Source organism: Toxorhynchites rutilus, chromosome 2 (genome assembly GCF_029784135.1).
Source record: "Toxorhynchites rutilus septentrionalis strain SRP chromosome 2, ASM2978413v1, whole genome shotgun sequence".
Lineage (NCBI taxonomy): Eukaryota > Metazoa > Arthropoda > Insecta > Diptera > Culicidae > Toxorhynchites > Toxorhynchites rutilus.
Window position 1 is genome coordinate 12,502,668 of NC_073745.1, and position 16,881 is coordinate 12,519,548.

The following is a 16,881-nucleotide window of genomic DNA, read 5'->3' on the forward strand; positions in this document are numbered from 1 at the left end:
ATTGTCATGTGGTATCATTTAAAATGCGCTTAACACAACGGGCATTTTTGCGTATTAAATTTCATACGCTGGGCACTTATGGGTTAAGGGGGATCCCTCTCTGGAAGGTCGAAAAATAATGAGTGTTCGCGTTACATAAAATAATACACAAAAAAACACCCGTTTGTCTATAATTTTCACTATTTTTTATTACTCTTTCTGTTTTACAATATAATAAAAGCTCCGAATAGAAGAAAAATCCAACGTTATACAAAACGAGTAAAAATTACCCATTACACGCAAAAATAAGTCAATCAAAGTCAAGGGTAAAGCAATTAATGCCCCTAAAAAATCGTACCGGTAAAAATGTGCTGCTCCGTGTCCGAAGGAATGTGTATGAATCGTTGTCGAGGATGGCTCACGTCGAGTCGGGGCCGTTTGATTGACATCCCAAATAATGTAGTTGTTTGAATAGCAAAGTACAGATGATGAAACTTTATCAGTTCAGTGCATATGGGCGTCGTGTTTTGTGTACTCGTTTCGTACATGAACATTATTGAATGATGGAAGCCTTGAAACAAAACTTGCATTTCGTTCTGATTTTTCCCCTTTTTTATTTTTTAATGTTAATATAACATTTGAAAAATGCAACTCACTTCAACCCATCTCTCTAGTGTCTCTTTTTACATGAGTAGATGTCTGGAACCCATGTTTACATCCTCGCTGTTTTTCCCTTGATAGCACATTGAATAAATAAAACAGTCTCATGCAAAGTTAAATTTCTACCCTTTTAGTCATCTACAAGTCTTAACCGCGTCCTTCCTCGAAATCTCGTCTGAGAGCGTGGAATTTACAAATTTTGTTTTCCTCCTTTCCTGTTCAGTAATAATTCTTGTCGATCACACCGTGGATGTTTATTTGAATGTTAAAGATGTTACTGTCTTCGGTTGTTCTGTTTTATTTGCGCTTATGAAGAAAACACTGTTGTTTACATTTACAGCTCATCCTTGCTTGGCTTCTCCTCTTCACTTTCGGTTTCCTCCTTGGAGTCGTCCTAAACAAAAAATGTAGACAATGAGTAACAGTCTTGCTAGTAATTCGAGTTAGTACAAACCTCTGATTCCTTGCCCTCCAGGAAACTGACGAATCCTTCGAATGTGCGATCTCCTCGGAATTCAACCTTCTGGTTGTCACCCTTTCGGTACAGATAGATCGTGGGGAATGAGTTGATCTTTGTGTGCTCTAGTTCGTTCGCGGTAGCATCAATCTTAGCGATAACGATCGAATCGGAATTTGCGTACTTCTCTCCCAGTTTGTCATAGATTGGAACAAGCTGTTTGCAGTGTCCGCACCATGGAGCGTAGAATTCGACCAGAACATCCTTGGTGGTGTCCATGACGACTTCATCAAACTTATCGGCGACCAGAACCTTGACTGGGTGCTTGTCCCAGTCCTCAGGCAACTCTTGCGACAGCAGATGCTGCTTCACTTTTCCTTCGAGGAAGCTCTTGACAAAGTTTTCCACTGATTCGGCATCCAATTCGCTCGTTTCGGGTTTGAACTTAGCCATATCTTCCTCGAGACGGATGATACGCACCGATGGAACTTGATCCTTCTTCATTCCGAAGAATTCGAGAATACGTTGGTGATCTTCCTGGTCGGAGTCAATGGTGACGAAGAGGATCTGTTCGCGGTACTTCTTGGCAGCTTCCTTTGCAGGATCAACGTATTTCTCGTAGTGTCCGGCTTCCTTCGAAACGAAGAACAGCAAATGGTTCTTGATTTCACCACCGAAGATTTTCTGAGCGGTTTCGTGGCTGAAGTCAACGATCAGTGGCAGAGCCTGAGCGGCAACGAACTTTTTCAATTCTTCTTCCTTAACTTCCCCTTCGAATACAGCCTTACCATCGTCAAAGTGTTTGAACAGAATGATTGAGCCACACTTGGCTTCGTAATGGCTGTAAACATCGTCGCTGGATGTGATGGCAAACGGATAGTCATCGACGGCGTTGGCTGTAGCTAGGAACACTTTGGCTTCGGCGGATTCGCGATCTTTGAAGAAACCGACAACAGCAACGTTGTTTTCCTTCAAGAATTCCTCAGCACTGGCAACATCTTCCAGTTCCTTCGCGGCCGGACCAGTTTTCTTCTCCAACCATGAAATGATAGTGTCCTTTTCGCGGCCTCCGCTGTACTCAATTGGAGTTCCGCTGCGGAAGAATTTCAACGTAGGATACCCACGGATGCCATGCTTCTCCGCCAGTTCCTGTTCTTCGGTTGCGTCAACTTTGCCTAGTTTGATGTTGGAATTCTTGTCCGCGAGAGCCTTAGCAGCCTTAGCGTACTCAGGGGCCAGAGCTTTGCAGTGTCCGCACCATGGGGCATCTGTTTGAAAGTGGAAAATTGTAAATAACTATTTGCGATCTATCCGGCTTGCGAATGGCTATCCATCTATGCATTATGTCTGCTATTGTAATTTGCATTCAATTATAGGGAGCATATCATTACGACCGTATAATCATTTTTCGCTGCTTTGCCCCAATGGATGAGATTTTATTTTACGCATTTCTTTTTCCTCTGGAAACAATCGACTGGAATATGACTCGAGCAAAGCAATGAAGTGGGTAAGAAAAATTTCCTTTTCTTTTTTAACTAACTGGATGAATATTGAATTTCACGGCTCAGAAGCTGCGCCGTTTACAACAATTTGTCTGGTACTACCATCCTGATTTTTGTGTGCACATTTTTTTCCCCCGAGTGCTGATCAAATGACCGGCATGACAGGGATTATTTTTAATGGTATGTTGTGATATGACGGGCGACATGCGCATGCTGACATGTTTTGACACCAGCGGTATTGCCACAATAGACGGTACTATCATATTGCTCTGAAGAAAAGAAGCAACGGATAACTTAGGGTTAACTTGAATGCATTCATAAATAAGAGAAAAGGTACGATGTTCATTGTGATATTTGTTCTTAGTTTGCGAGTCAATATTTCGTTCTAAAACGTGTACGGGACGGGGTTTTATTCTTAAATGATAATGGTCCCACCTTATTCTCCTACAAAGGTTTGAGCCTGATGAGTTATCTTATTGATAACTAAATAATTGAGGACAATTTTTTTTATGGCATCTCATTAACCAGTAAGTAAATTAAATTAAAGAGAAAACGGACTGGTTATCTCGCAGACATAAATTTCTCATCAAAATAACCACTAAGCCATTATCCAAACGTATTTATTATATGGCATTTAAATATAATTTCCAACCCGGGGAGACCATAGACCGATCGAGATGAACCCAAGACCTGTGTCAGTATCAGCCATGAATTTACAAGGGAAATCCCGCTTTATCAGATTCCCGGCCACGGTCTGCAAATGCGGTCGTTTCCGAGTTTTAGCAGCTCAGCCTGCTAGTAATGGGCCTAGTTTTATATTATATATAGTATTCTAGTCAATACTTCAATGCCCATTCATTCACGTATCCCAAGACATGTCAGGAAAATTTCCAACTCGAAAAAAAATCCTAGACCGATCAGGAATCGAAGCTAACACATATGGCAGATTAGCCTTGAATTTACAATAGAACTCTCGTTTCACTATATACAGCGTGGACTCGATTTTAACAGTTTCTGATTTCTTTTCACTGTATATAATCAAATCCTGTATATAATCTTGTCTAATTAGTAATTTTTTATTCGTTTTTTTTGCATGTAATTTTCGATTTTTTAATAAAAAAGAGGAATTTGATTTTTGATTCATCCCCTTAAAGTCAGGAAACACCTTTCTCACATGAAAAATTTTTTTATCCAGATTCTCTCAGGAGGTGATAGACGATCATATTTGATAAATATTGAAAGTGAAAAACTTAAAAGTTAATAATTTTAAATGTAATATTTTTGATTTTTGTGCTCATTAGACAAGTTGAGGACGGAATGAGTATATAGATTCTATCTAACACAGGCAGCGGTGTGCAGCCCGCTACATATTGTTTGTGGCCCGCAAGAGAAAAAGGTTGAGTACCACTGGTCTAGAATAACGTCAAGATATTTGATCGATGATGCTCTTTCCACCGTTTCAACCATATGTCTAAGTTTTGCAGTTCCAGGTTCATATTTATGAAGCAATCTCGGAATGTCTCAGCTAAAACGAATCGTTGTAGTTGAGACATTCGTCAGTTTGCGTCACTGTCATTTAACACTGGTTTGATGTCATTGATATAAAGCAAGAAAAGCAGCCGCGCCAGAACACTCCCTTGAGACACACCCAGCTTCACTGGTTCCATCGATGATTTACTGTCCATTTTCTTAAATCATTATAAGTATTTTGGGTTTTTTGCTGGATATCAAGAACTCTATTTCATGGGAATGTGTGCGTGATTCTGTCACATTTAGATGAAGTATATCATATCCTTAATATGAAACTCATTTCACTGTTAAGGCAATATTTTTTATATGAACACACTCAGCTATGAATTATTCTTACACATCAGGAAGACTCGCTTTCGCTCAGTACACGTTACAGCTCAGCAATTTCTCATGCGGCTAAATTACACGTTTTCTGTTTTCCCATCTTCAAGAGTAGAACTTGATCGAAAATTCAACAAATGGCTCATACTGAATTACATCATTATATCGAGCTTTTTGTTTCTATTAACTACACATGGATTTATATGTGTGCGCCACGCAACGATGTCTGTGGTTGTTTTCTTTTTTCCGGCTTAAAAATTATGCGTTTGCGAAGTTTTAGTGAAAGAGAGGCCGGCAAACATCGTAAATGAAAATAGCTGTACACACAAGTGCCACGAGTCGCGGTATGAAGAGAATCCACAAGATTGGATCATTGAAAAGCCTCAAAAGTATCTAGTTTGTCAGGTCTCCTTTTAGGTGCAAACACTTCCAATGTGGGATCAATCAGGTGCATCGAAATCTTCGGGGTTAGTGACCGTATAAATAAACTATTCCATTTGGAGATATCAATGTGTTTGTGATATCTCGACTCTGTTCATGGAGTTTCCAGTATACGGGTTTGCTTGGTTCAAAAAGAAGAGAAAAAATAACATCCTTACCGGGCGGCGAATTAATGTCGCAATCATTTCGGCTTTTTTTTGTAACATGGCAACAATGTTACACGTTTCTTTTTTCGGCGCTTGTTGACAAACTGTCGGCACAGAGAACCAAAGGAAGTAAATTGACAGTATCAGTATGCTCATTTTCGATTGCGATATATGCAATTGATAACTCGTTGATAAGAAGTACAGCAAATGTTTTAATATTATGTTATTGCTTTCTTCTGATTAGAAAAGTGAACGCTAGAAATTTGCTGACGTGACTTTTGGACACGTATAAACTTTTGACACGAGTTTGAAGACACAGTGAATCATCATTTTGAATATCTGCGAAGTTAGTTAGGTAGTAGTTAAAAACCAAGTCCACGTTTTTCATACAAATGAAATGAGGAAATATATCTTCAATTCATCTGCAGCTGAAGTAACTGTAAATATCATTAGGCCCCATCTGAAGAGAATCTGCAATAATTATGCTCGAACATCAGATCAACCACCAATTACATGTCGCTCAACCGGATCAAGCGTCATCCCAATGTATTCGTCATCAGCATCGCGAATTTGCCGTGCTGTAATTGATGTGCCGTTTATCCACACGACCATCAAATGGTGATGGTGTCGGCTAGCGTTTTCGTATTGGTAGAATTTCGTCGCCACATGAAAAACGAAATACACATGCGTTCCACAAATCGAAAAACAATGCATTAAATAAAATTAGCACAATTTCTAATAGATTCAGATTTAGAAATATCCAATCATCATAATGCGAGAAAATGTGCACATCTCATCTTAGTATTCGTAAGACACCGATCGTTCCAGTGGGCGACGCCGTGAAGATAGAAACAAGAAAATTTCCACGTATTCAACAAGATTGTTTGCTCACCAGAAGAGGCTGGATCTGGGTGAGAAGCATAGGAGAAAAAAAACTCATAACGGAGCAGGAAAGTCTAGCCATATGAATATAGGAGTGGCGATACGAAGAAAATGGGAAACAGTTATGTGTTGGCGTACCATACTGCCTGTCATTATTCCTGTTTTTGGAAATACATGCTACAACTCGAAATAGGTCGAGTCCCTCATTCGAACACAACAGAACAATTCTTACGGAAAAATCTGCACAGAATGTGATATTCAAGCCCGGTTTTTTTCAAGATGGAGAAATCGATTCAATATCGATTGACGATTATACTCACAGAACTCGACGAGGACGAAATCGTTTCCTTCCACCACTTGCTGGAAGTTGTCCTTTGTTAGCACCAACACACCATCCTCGAGTTTGACTTCCTCCTCGGATAACACCAGGGCGCATCCAGCGATGAAAAGCACCGCACTGAACACAGTTAAAGCTCGCATATTTGATATTCTTTCTAGCCCACAGCTGCTCTGCAATTCCGGCACAGGATAAGAAAGAAAAGACTATTAATCTAGCGTACGGTTGTCCTGTATAATGCAATAATCGCCGATTCAAAGCGAGCTGAGCCGGAATCATACGTTTGCCGACATACAGCCGTAAAGAATTTCGATTGCGCACAATATATTCACTCCGTCTTCTTCTACCAGTACAAACGAGAAGCAGAATTGTGCAAATGGCAACTTATGATTTACTCCGTTTCCGAGCACATTATATCCAATCACAACTACTTACATTTACGACCAAACCACAACTGAGCCGATGTGGAATCGCAGTGAACGAAGTTGATGATGCCACGAGAAAGTCTGGACGTGGCAAGTTTATGTTCGTGTGCTGCTACGATTGGCCGAACGTCTAATGTCAGTGAAAGCAGAGTGACTAAACGAAATGTAAGTCTGGATGTACCGTTAGCGACATCATTATCTCTACCATAATTTAAATGAACCAGAATTCGAGTTTCTGTGTTTACACAATTGGCATTGAACATGTTTGGTTACGAAATTCAAAATGTTGATTTTTTAGCGTTAAATTATCAACATTTTACTATATTGTTCACACTTGCAATTTAGAGGAACTTTATATCCGTTCGTATATCGCTTATCTGTCATTGCACGGGGGACCCGCACGACAAGTGTGTTTCCACTCATGAAATATTTCAAAGATTTGATTTAGATTTGCCTAATTGCAGGTTACCTAATATGTGAAATTGTATCCTATGAATTGATGATGTCTAATCTAACGTTAGTCACTCTTATTTTATACGTGCTCATTCGTTACGTTCATTGGTGATTGTCTATTCATATTAGCCTAGTTCCAGTTGTCCAGCTGGTAGTTGACAAATTTTCTCTAAGGGAATTAAAATTCAAAATGAAATGCATAACAATTCCGTTATTGTTGATACACACATAATTTCTACGGTAAATTATGGACACTCCCAAATGTAGGGGAACAAGGGGTACGAAAATATTCATGCCTGTCCACGTTTAGCTTAGATAATTCTCTTTACTCCGCGCGCGAATGACGTGAGATGGCTCAAGTCAGGGTGTTCCTGTAGACGTGTGTCGTGTCCTCGTATGTTATCGACTCTGGTATCAAATTAGAGCTGAAATATAAAGTGGCTTTCATAATAAAGCGAGAAACTTCTCTATCTCACGTTACTCGCGGCGCAGAACAAAGGGAAATGTTAAATCTCATATCCCCAAAAATGGCGTACAGAGCCAAGCGATGTAATATCGAAATTATTCTGAAGATTATCGAACACCTCGTTTATTTCGGACTCACTGGCACTGCCAATCATAGATCGTCGACGTAGGTCAAAATCACGACAGTCGGTTTCCCACAACGAATATTAACATGAGTTCGCAGTACTTGGCTTGAACTTGAGCCCGAGGAGTACCGAATGTAACGCCTTGTTCCAGCATCTGGCAGTTTGGAGCAATCCATATATGTTCTTGCGAAGTTTACACACGCTTTCCTCTTGTCTCGGAACCGTGAACCTGCTGCATATAGATTTGAATTCAGAGCTCTTCTTCGGCACTACCGTTGAGGTAGGTCGTTCATATATCGTACAGCTTCAGAATGCACTGCTTCTTCCCTGCAACGGCTAACAGTGCTTGACGCGTGATTGGTTATTTTTATCTTCAAACATCAATACGGAATCTTCATCACTCTCCGTCACTGGATCATCTCGGTACCAATCTACTGATGGTAACGGGGACATTCTCGGCATTCCAGGTCTGCACCTGGCAGATGTCCGCGAGTTTCTTGCTGGAAATCAGACTATTGTTATTATTATCGCTTACCCCAAATCCAACTCCCGATGGTCCTTTTGAGCCGTCCGAGTATCTGATCTCGTGGAGACGGTATTTTTCTGCTATGATGGCCTTGAAATGTTCTAGCAGACCGATCGAGATCGCCCTGGCTCGAAAGTTGTCCCTAATACCGTTCTCGACGAGAACAGTTGCGAACCTCCAGTCGTTCGCACCAAAGAGTTTAATTTTTATTATTGAAACCTGTTTGTATTATTTAAACGATGTTTGGTTTTCATTAAGACCATGTTGACACACTTCAAAGGTCGATTGGATTTGAGACGAACGGATTAGGATTGGGCGATCTTTTAAAAAAGATCGAACTTGTCGAATCGATTCCAAACGGCGTAGGGATCGATCCACCGATTAAATCGGTACCAAAGAATCGATCTTTTCCGAATCGATCTTTGAAAAATTAAAACCCTTTTTTTCGATTTATCTGTTTATTCTATATGAATGTCGTCTTTTTTTTCATTTCTATTCAAAAATCAAAAGAATTTTGTTTTGTTCCTTAGCATGAAGGCCACAGCCACAGAGCAATCAACTTGTACGGGCAGGCAGTGTTTTTTTTTTTTTGAATAAATTAATAAACAAAACATTATTAGAAACACAACAACCGCCCAGAACTTAACTGACAATGATCCCATAAAAGCCAATCGTGCCATACATCTGTCATTAAGCCGAAGCCGATTCTTGATTCTGGCGTCAGTTCTAAAAAACAACCTTTCACCTATAATTGATGTCAACATCAGCTTCAGTGATCCTATGCACAACCGGGCAACCCTATCCCATTCAATGCAAATTGAGCCTAGGCAGCATAAAACCAGGGGTTAGACATCAATTGAATATAGGCTACCCAAAATCAAAATCAATATGGCGTCATTTGTTTACTAACATATCATTTACGAGGATTGAAATCATTGAAATCACGGAGATAGTATGCTTTATTTTTAACTGCATGAGTGATTTTCATATTTCGGTTTCACATGGAGGTGTTCAAATTTAACATGGAATTTAAAGTTAGCCACTATTCGACTATATAACCGGACCGAGTTGTAAACAATAGTAATTGATAGAACCAAAATGTCAGTAAACCGCAGCAATATTGGGTACACTGGCAATACGAGGGATTTGACGTTTTAGTCATACCCGTGCATAAAACAGGGTTCGCGCTTAGGGGGCTCACGTATGGTTTAATGTTTGAAGTCATATATATTAATATTTGATTACGTTGGAAAGTTTACTTTGGCAAGCGATGTTTGGATACCCCATCTGGAAGCTTTCTTGACTATTTGCAATTAAAATCACAGCTGAAAAATCACGCGGAGCACTTCATTTTTAATTTGAGGTTATGATTTCTATGCTCATGATTTTTTATGCTGGCTACTAAAAGGCGGCCATCTTAGCAATCCCTTGTGCACAACTGGTTACAGTACATCCCCCCAGTCCCTAGTTATGTCTCTGTTAGCAGTAAATCGTAGAAGAAGTGATCCAAAAGTTGCAATTATGTTTAAAAAAAATGTTAGGTGGCCTTTGTGAGATAAACAATCGATGTATACCGAAAATCTCAAAAAAAATGTCTAAGATCGAAAAGAACGAAAGCAAAAAAATAGGTGGGTTATATCTATGATATAACCGCAAGGTTGACGTGGGACTACCTTAGCTTAGCCATCATTTGTTTGTATTGATTTAATTTTTGATTTAATGAAACAATTTCCGAATTCAATTGAATTCAATATATTAGCTTTATGTTCTTCGTTACAAGTAAATTTAATGACAGTCCTTTTACGTTTGGTATGATGACATCTTGATTTTGAAGTCAGTGTTAGACAAACACATTTCAGTCGGAACAAAAATGCCTCCGATTTGCATATATTCGCAATTCCGAGTTCCCCAGACATCTTCGTTTAGAAGTCTGTAATAGGTAAACACATTTCAGCCGGAATAAAAATGCCCCCGAATTGCATGTATTTGTAATGCCGATTTCCCCACGCTGCTTGGATTTGAAGGCTATGTTAGAGAAACACATTTCAATCGGAAGAAAAATATACCCGACCTGAATGAATTTGCAATGCCGATTTCACCAGACACCTTGATTCTGAAGTTTGTGTTGGGGAAACACATTTCAGCCGCAACAAAAATGCCACCGACTTGCATGTATTTGCAATGCCAATTTCCGCAAGCTCCATGGATTTGAAGTCTGTGTTAGGGAAACACATTTCAGTCGGAATAAACATACTCCCGACATTCATGTATTTGCAAAGTGGATTCCCCCAGTCACATTGATTTTGAAGTCCGTGTTAGGGAAACACAGCTCGGCTGGAACAAAAATATCCCCTACTTGCATGTATATTTGAATTCAATATATTAGCTTTGAATTGAATTGAATTCTCGCGTAACTTTTGAAAAGGTCCTATGTAACAAATGTAAACAAATCGAGTTAATGGATGCACGCTAATAGTCTTCAATAATTGAATGTAATACAAAAACAATCGTTCACGTATCTACTTTCTTCATCTTTTTATCGCCGATACAAAAAATATCCAATGTACAGATTCGGATTTTAAGCACCCGGCTGTTACTTCGGACGCCACTTTCCTCCGATGCCCGAAACGTCCGAAGTAACAAAGCAGTCAAAACAACACGAAGTCGTACTTGAGTTTTGTTTCTTACAGTAGTTGTTATCGATTTCAGTTCAATTCAACGGGTGATAACAATAATAATCTGTCTTTAGAACGAAATGCTGATTTTTGGATTGTTGTTTAGTAGTTAGTTTCAAATTCTTATCGTGCAACGTAATATGTCCAATGTGCAAACGCGGGCAGTCAAAACGTCCAATGTAACATTTTCGCTCCTTGGCTTCAACTTTAAACTCAAATCACGGAACAACAGCTACGATTGGTTTTGGAGAGCTATTCTTGATCGCTAGTGGTGAGAGGAGCGATAAAGATCGATAACTTTTAAGACTATTCGCGGAATAATGTTCGGGTCTTCAACTACGTTTTTCTCGAGGTGACGAAAATGTTACATTGGACCTTTTCAAAAGTTACACGAGAATTGACAAATAAATAAATAAATTTGCTAAGCGGATTCCCATAGGTACATTGATTTTGAAGTCTGTGTTCGGGAAACCGTAAATCGGGCCAATCAAAACTAGGCAGTTAGGGCGTTTAGATAACGCTTGATATTTCACAGTTATTCAATTGTTTATGTAATGAAAAATAACATTTTACTAATTGCGATAGAAGCGTAGAAATATTTCGTATCAATTAATGCAAACATCTTTCCGATCCAGTAAGAAATGTTCGAGTTATAAGCATTTGAAATCTTTCATTTTTTCCTGCATGTTCTGTGTCCAGGTTTTCATTTTACCCCCATATACTTCGGTTAGACGTAGTCCCACGTCAAAAATCGATTTTCTCAAGTACATAAGATCGATCCAAAAAATCGGAAATCGGAATAGAAAAGATCGATCTTCTAAGGATCGATCCGAGATCGCCAATTTCTATCGAATCCCGATCGAATTTCAGAACCATTTGGATTTCAGAATATGGGTGATCATACCGGAAAGTATATAAAGTTTTGGAAACAGCTGCTTCAGTAACTCCTAGTTTGTTTTCATGTTCTCTTCCATATTCTCATACTCTCTGAATGTTGTATGCGAAAAAGTTTAATCACGATGAGCTTCTTACAGTGGTCGATGAATTCCTACTACACTTTTCAAATCAAATGCGTTTAGTGTTCATGAAACAAACGAGCCATTGTTCACGCAAACAATTGAGCATACTGACTGAAGGTTACTCATTATTTGCACAGAAATATTCGATATTAATATAGCCTTCAAAAAATACATTCCTCTCGACACCATTTAGCAACTAATTTTGTTCGGATTCTCAATTATTTTTACTGCAGTAATGAAAAAAGCGACAAAATGAGAAGCGGGTTGTCTGTTGGAAATCATCTGTGTTGTACACAAAACATTGACAGTGGAACAGCATCCCTATTTTTCTTGTTTAATTTGCAAAACACACGTGTAGATCCAAAGCGGGCTGTTTTCTAACTTGGATTCCGGAATATTTAGTTCGGACAAATGGAGCCAGAATCGGTTGTTCAAGATATTCCAACACTGGACCCTGCTGGTGCGAAAGATGGATGTAAAACAACAGATGAGGGCACTGATAAAACCAACGACGTTGAGAAAGAGGATGAGTTTGCTTATCTTGACGCTACCGGCTTTACATCCGAACGCTTCAAAATTGAAATAAAGAATCTGCCGAAGTATTATGGCATTAGTGTAAGTATATTTACTATTATGTTGAGTCTTGAATATTTTTCAACTGTGAAACATGTTTACAGGAAATGAAGAAGCTGTTGAACGTAAAACTAAAGCTTTCAACAAACAAAATAAAGATAATGCGACCAGGGTGTCCCTTTATTTTTGTTTGCTTTCGAGATGAATCCGCTCGACAGGCGGCTATTAAGGCATTAGATGGTTTCATGTGGAAGGGCAAGAAGTTACACGCAATCGAAGCAAAACCATCCCCTGACCCGTTGGTCAAGCGAAGAAACGAATCCGCCGGTGACGTAGTGAACATCAAGAAGAGGAGAACTCTCGAAGAATCGGTCACTGCTCTGTCGTACCTTAGTTACGAAGACCAGCTGAAGCAAAAACAATCCGAGATGAGGAATGTATTAACATCTTTCGGTAACGAAGCTTGGCGCTCCTGTTCTTCTCTGAGGCCTTACATTGAAGCGCAAAGGAAAGAACATGATGGGCTTCCCTGCCAACTTGAGGATATTCGTGCATCCCCGAAAACGGATGGTTACAGGAATAAGTGCGAGTTTTCAATTGGTAAAAATGAGCACGGCGAAATTCGAGTGGGTTTTCGCGTAGGAAGCTATTCAAATGGTTTCCTTGAAGTGGAATCCCCCAAGAATTTGAAAAATGTCTCGGATTCAATGAAATATACAGTTGAGCTTTTCGAGGAATACGTTCAGCAGTCCAAGTATGAAGTATATAGTGCGGAGACATACAAAGGCTATTTCCGACAGCTGACTGTTCGAACATCGACTGATACTGGTGAGATTATGGTTGTCGTTGGTATTCATCCGCAATCTCTAAGTAAGGAGGAACTGCAGGAGTTGAAAGACAGTCTGGTTCAATGCTTCTCGACGGAGAAAGCTAAGGAAATCGGAATCAGTTCAATATACTTTGAACCAATGGAAAAACGAATGCCAGGACAGAATGTAAATTCTGTAGAACATCTTTATGGAGAGACACATATAGTTGATGTTATTCATGGGCTCCAATTTCGTATTAGTCCATTAGCTTTCTTCCAAATCAACACTCCTAGTGCTGAGGTTTTATATCAATGTGCAATCGATATGGCACAGCCCTCGAAGCAAACAAGTATTCTAGACATTTGCTGTGGCACTGGGACGATTGGACTTTGCTTCGCCAAACATTGTAAACAGGTTCTGGGGGTCGAGATAATTCCACAAGCTATTGAAGATGCGCAGTACAATGCAGATCTCAATAAGGTGGACAACTGTAAATTTTACGCTGGAAACGCTGATGATCTTCTCACGTGTTTGATTCGAAATGCCAACATTCAACAAGATGAAAGTTTGGTAGCGATTGTGGATCCTCCCCGCGCTGGACTACGTTAGTATAACTCTCTAAATTTGGGAAATAATTCAAAGTTATTTTTTTGGTTCATCAACAGATATACGTTCAATCGCTCAATTGCGAAATGCTCGAGGACTCGATCGTTTGATCTACGTGTCATGTTCGCCAAAAAGCGCAATAAAGAATTGGATCGATTTGATGCGACCTTGCTCGAAGGAATTACGCGGGCTTCCGTTTGTTGCCAAGAAGGCCATCCCGGTGGATATGTTCCCACACACGCCCCATTGTGAATTGTTGATCCTGTTTGAGCGCAAAACCGAACGAGATGGATCGGATAAGGCATTATCAACGTCTGAAAACAAAACGAATGAAGCCGACGAAGAAGAGCTCAATTCGCAAACTCCGACAAATGAGAGTGAATCGACGGAAGAGAAGAATGGTAACGTGCAATCAACGGCGGGTAGTCCGGAGAAGGTAAAATGTGTTATATATTTCTATATATGGTTTATATATTTCGATTTGTTATTTTCAGATTGAAGAAGAAAGTAATAAGCAAGTTGGATCATAAATTTTGTAAAACATACAATTTTTGTAATAAACTGTAATAAAGTGGAACGATTTCACCCAAATCGTGTGAAGGTAGTATTTCATTTATTGGATACAAAAAGCGCAAAACACAAACTTTTTCGGAGGAACGCGTGGCGTGGTATTTACCTTGTATAAGATAAATAACGTTGGTTTTTCCGATTTTAGGTGTTTTCACGCAACTAGTAAACGCAAATCGATTTTTCTTTATGCAAATCACATATGAGTGGGTCAGAAGGAAAGGGATGTATGGAATTGTTTGCAGCTTAGTTATGACCGAAAGAGAGAGTCGATGTAGAGAAATCGATATAGTCACTCACTCTCCTTTCATTTTGAGCCCCTCATATAATCAAGACGAGTTTGAGTTTGCTGAAAAGCCCCAAGTATCTAGTTTCTAATAATACCGTAAGGCATTCAAATTATCATAATTTTTATGTTTTTTAACGATTTTCTTCAAAGAGAAATTATGGTCAAGGTTTGTTCGGTTTTAGAATCACCTTTTTTGAATGAAAAAAAATGGAATTTTCAAGCAGATGTTCGTTAGCGGCGAATGAACTGAAAAGTCTAAAGCCTCTTTAATTTAACATCATCATCAGTAGATGTTGCATTTCTTGTTGCTTTATTATATTGATCCACTCATAATTTAGGCTTTTTGTCTTTTCTTGGGCATTTCAACGGTGAACACTCAACACAGAGAAACTATATTTCTGCTATACGCGAAGCACACCATAAATAAACATAAACATACTACAGCGCGCCAAGCGGTTGCCAGATTTGAGGTTATCGAGATTCATTAATTACATGATTTAGATATATAAATCTGATACAAATGGTGTGCAAGCATGATGATTACGATATTTGTAAGATATTATAATTCAGAAAAGGTTTAAGTTTGCTCAAATTAGGGACGCATTGGCACCAATAGAAGGTGAACTCCATAAACCTTTAAAACATGTGAATTCGCATAAAATATCCTATAAAACTACTGTAAATCATTGAAAAGCTTATACGCTTGGCAACATTTGAATACCTGATTTGACACAGGTGCACTGAACTAGAGCATTCAAAAAGGTGGGCAAACCATGATCATATAATCGACTGGACAAACCAAAAATCATTTACCCTAATAGCCGTGGAAGTACATTTGCTCTTATTTCTTTTCTTTGTATGATGTTTGTTCTATATAATAGCGTCCTGCTTCAATCAGTATTGGCAATGTAATGTTCTGTGTGTAAATTAGTGATAGTGGTATGCAATCTGTCAGTTTGCTGTATCGGTAAGTGTAGTACCGGTGTATTCTACTACAAATTTAAAAAAAAAAATGGGTGGGTTATATCTATGATATAACCGCAAGGTTCACGTGGGACTACCTTAGCTTAGGAATCATTTGTTTGTATTGATTTAATTTTTGATTGAATGAAACAATTTCCGAATTCAATTGAATTCAATATATTTTCTTTGTGAGTTAAAAGTTGTATAATGCCATGTGAGGTCAATTCATGCATTTGGATAGATTATGTTCTTCGTTACAAGTAAATTGATTGACAGTCCATTTACTTTTGGTATGATGACATCTTTGTTTTGAAGTCTTTGTTAGACAAACACATTTCAGTCGGAACAAAAATGCCCCCGATATGCATGTATTTGCAATTCCGAGTTCCCCTGACACCTTCGTTTAGAAGTCTGTAATAGGTAAACAACTTTCAACCGGAGTATAAATGCCCCCGAATTGCATGTATTTGCAATGTCAATTTCCCCAGACACCTTGGTTCTGAAGTTTGTGTTGGGAAAACACATTTCAGTCGGAACAAAAATGCTCCCGACTTGCATGTATTTGCAATACCAATTTCCCCACGCTGCATGGATTCGAAGTCTGTGTTAGGGAAACACAATTCTGTCGGGATAAAAATGCACCCGGCTTACATGTATTTGTAATGCCAATATCCGCACGCTCCATGGATTTGAAGTCTGTGTTAGGGAAACAATTTTCAGTCGGAACAAGAATACTCCCGACTTTCATGTATTTGCAAAGTGGATTCCCCAGGCATATTGATTTTGAAGTCCGTGTTAGGGAAAGACAGCTCCGTTGGAACAAAAATACCCCTACTTGCATGTATATTTGCTAAGCGGATTCCCACAGGTACATTGATTTTGAAGTCTGTGTTCGAGAAACCGTAAATCGGGCCAATCAAAACGAGGCAGTTAGGACGTTTAGATAACGCTTGACATTTCACAGTTATTTAATTGTTTATCTAATGAAAAATAACATTTTATTGATTGCGATAGAAGCGAAGCGAAGCGTTTAGGTTTCCATTTTACCCCCCATATACTCCGGTTAGACGTAGTCCCACGTCAAAATATCACGGAGAATGTAAATGTCTTTTGGTCGTTTATCAGACCAGG

General features: G+C 39.1%; 2 protein-coding genes across 3 annotated transcripts; one reads left to right on the forward strand and one right to left on the reverse strand.

Annotated features, from left to right (window-relative positions):
- Positions 1–162: 162 nt before the first annotated feature.
- LOC129769125 (protein disulfide-isomerase) lies at positions 163–6,831 on the reverse strand. Of its 2 annotated transcripts, none has more exons than XM_055771172.1 (4): positions 6,691–6,831; positions 6,239–6,428; positions 1,094–2,364; positions 163–1,033 (listed from the first exon to the last, which is right to left on the reverse strand). In XM_055771172.1, exons 2-4 carry the CDS (start codon positions 6,396–6,398, stop codon positions 974–976), a joined length of 1,491 nt encoding a protein of 496 aa, XP_055627147.1. In that variant the 5' UTR covers positions 6,399–6,428; positions 6,691–6,831; the 3' UTR covers positions 163–973. The 2 variants fall into 2 exon arrangements, with proteins under 2 accessions (XP_055627147.1, XP_055627146.1); XM_055771171.1 differs by lacking the exon at positions 6,691–6,831 and adding an exon at positions 6,537–6,563.
- Positions 6,832–12,258: 5,427 nt separating this feature from the next.
- LOC129767987 (tRNA (uracil-5-)-methyltransferase homolog A) lies at positions 12,259–14,522 on the forward strand. The gene is made up of 4 exons (XM_055769326.1): positions 12,259–12,558; positions 12,621–13,929; positions 13,991–14,367; positions 14,426–14,522. Exons 1-4 carry the CDS (start codon positions 12,355–12,357, stop codon positions 14,459–14,461), a joined length of 1,926 nt encoding a protein of 641 aa, XP_055625301.1. The 5' UTR covers positions 12,259–12,354; the 3' UTR covers positions 14,462–14,522.
- Positions 14,523–16,881: the final 2,359 nt, after the last annotated feature.

Bases quoted from the DNA above. Each gene is read 5' to 3' on its own strand.
- LOC129769125 (XM_055771171.1), bottom strand. The intron at 2,365-6,238 runs GTGAGTATAATC...ACTTTCAAACAG, and splicing joins TTTCGTCCTCGTCGAGTTCT to ATGCCCCATGGTGCGGACAC. The intron at 1,034-1,093 runs GTTTGTACTAAC...TTTTTTGTTTAG, and splicing joins TGGAGGGCAAGGAATCAGAG to GACGACTCCAAGGAGGAAAC.
- LOC129767987 (XM_055769326.1), top strand. From the start codon at position 12,355: ATGGAGCCAGAATCGGTTGTTCAAGATATTCCAACACTGGACCCTGCT. The intron at 13,930-13,990 runs GTTAGTATAACT...GTTCATCAACAG, and splicing joins TCCTCCCCGCGCTGGACTAC to ATATACGTTCAATCGCTCAA. The intron at 14,368-14,425 runs GTAAAATGTGTT...TGTTATTTTCAG, and splicing joins CGGCGGGTAGTCCGGAGAAG to ATTGAAGAAGAAAGTAATAA.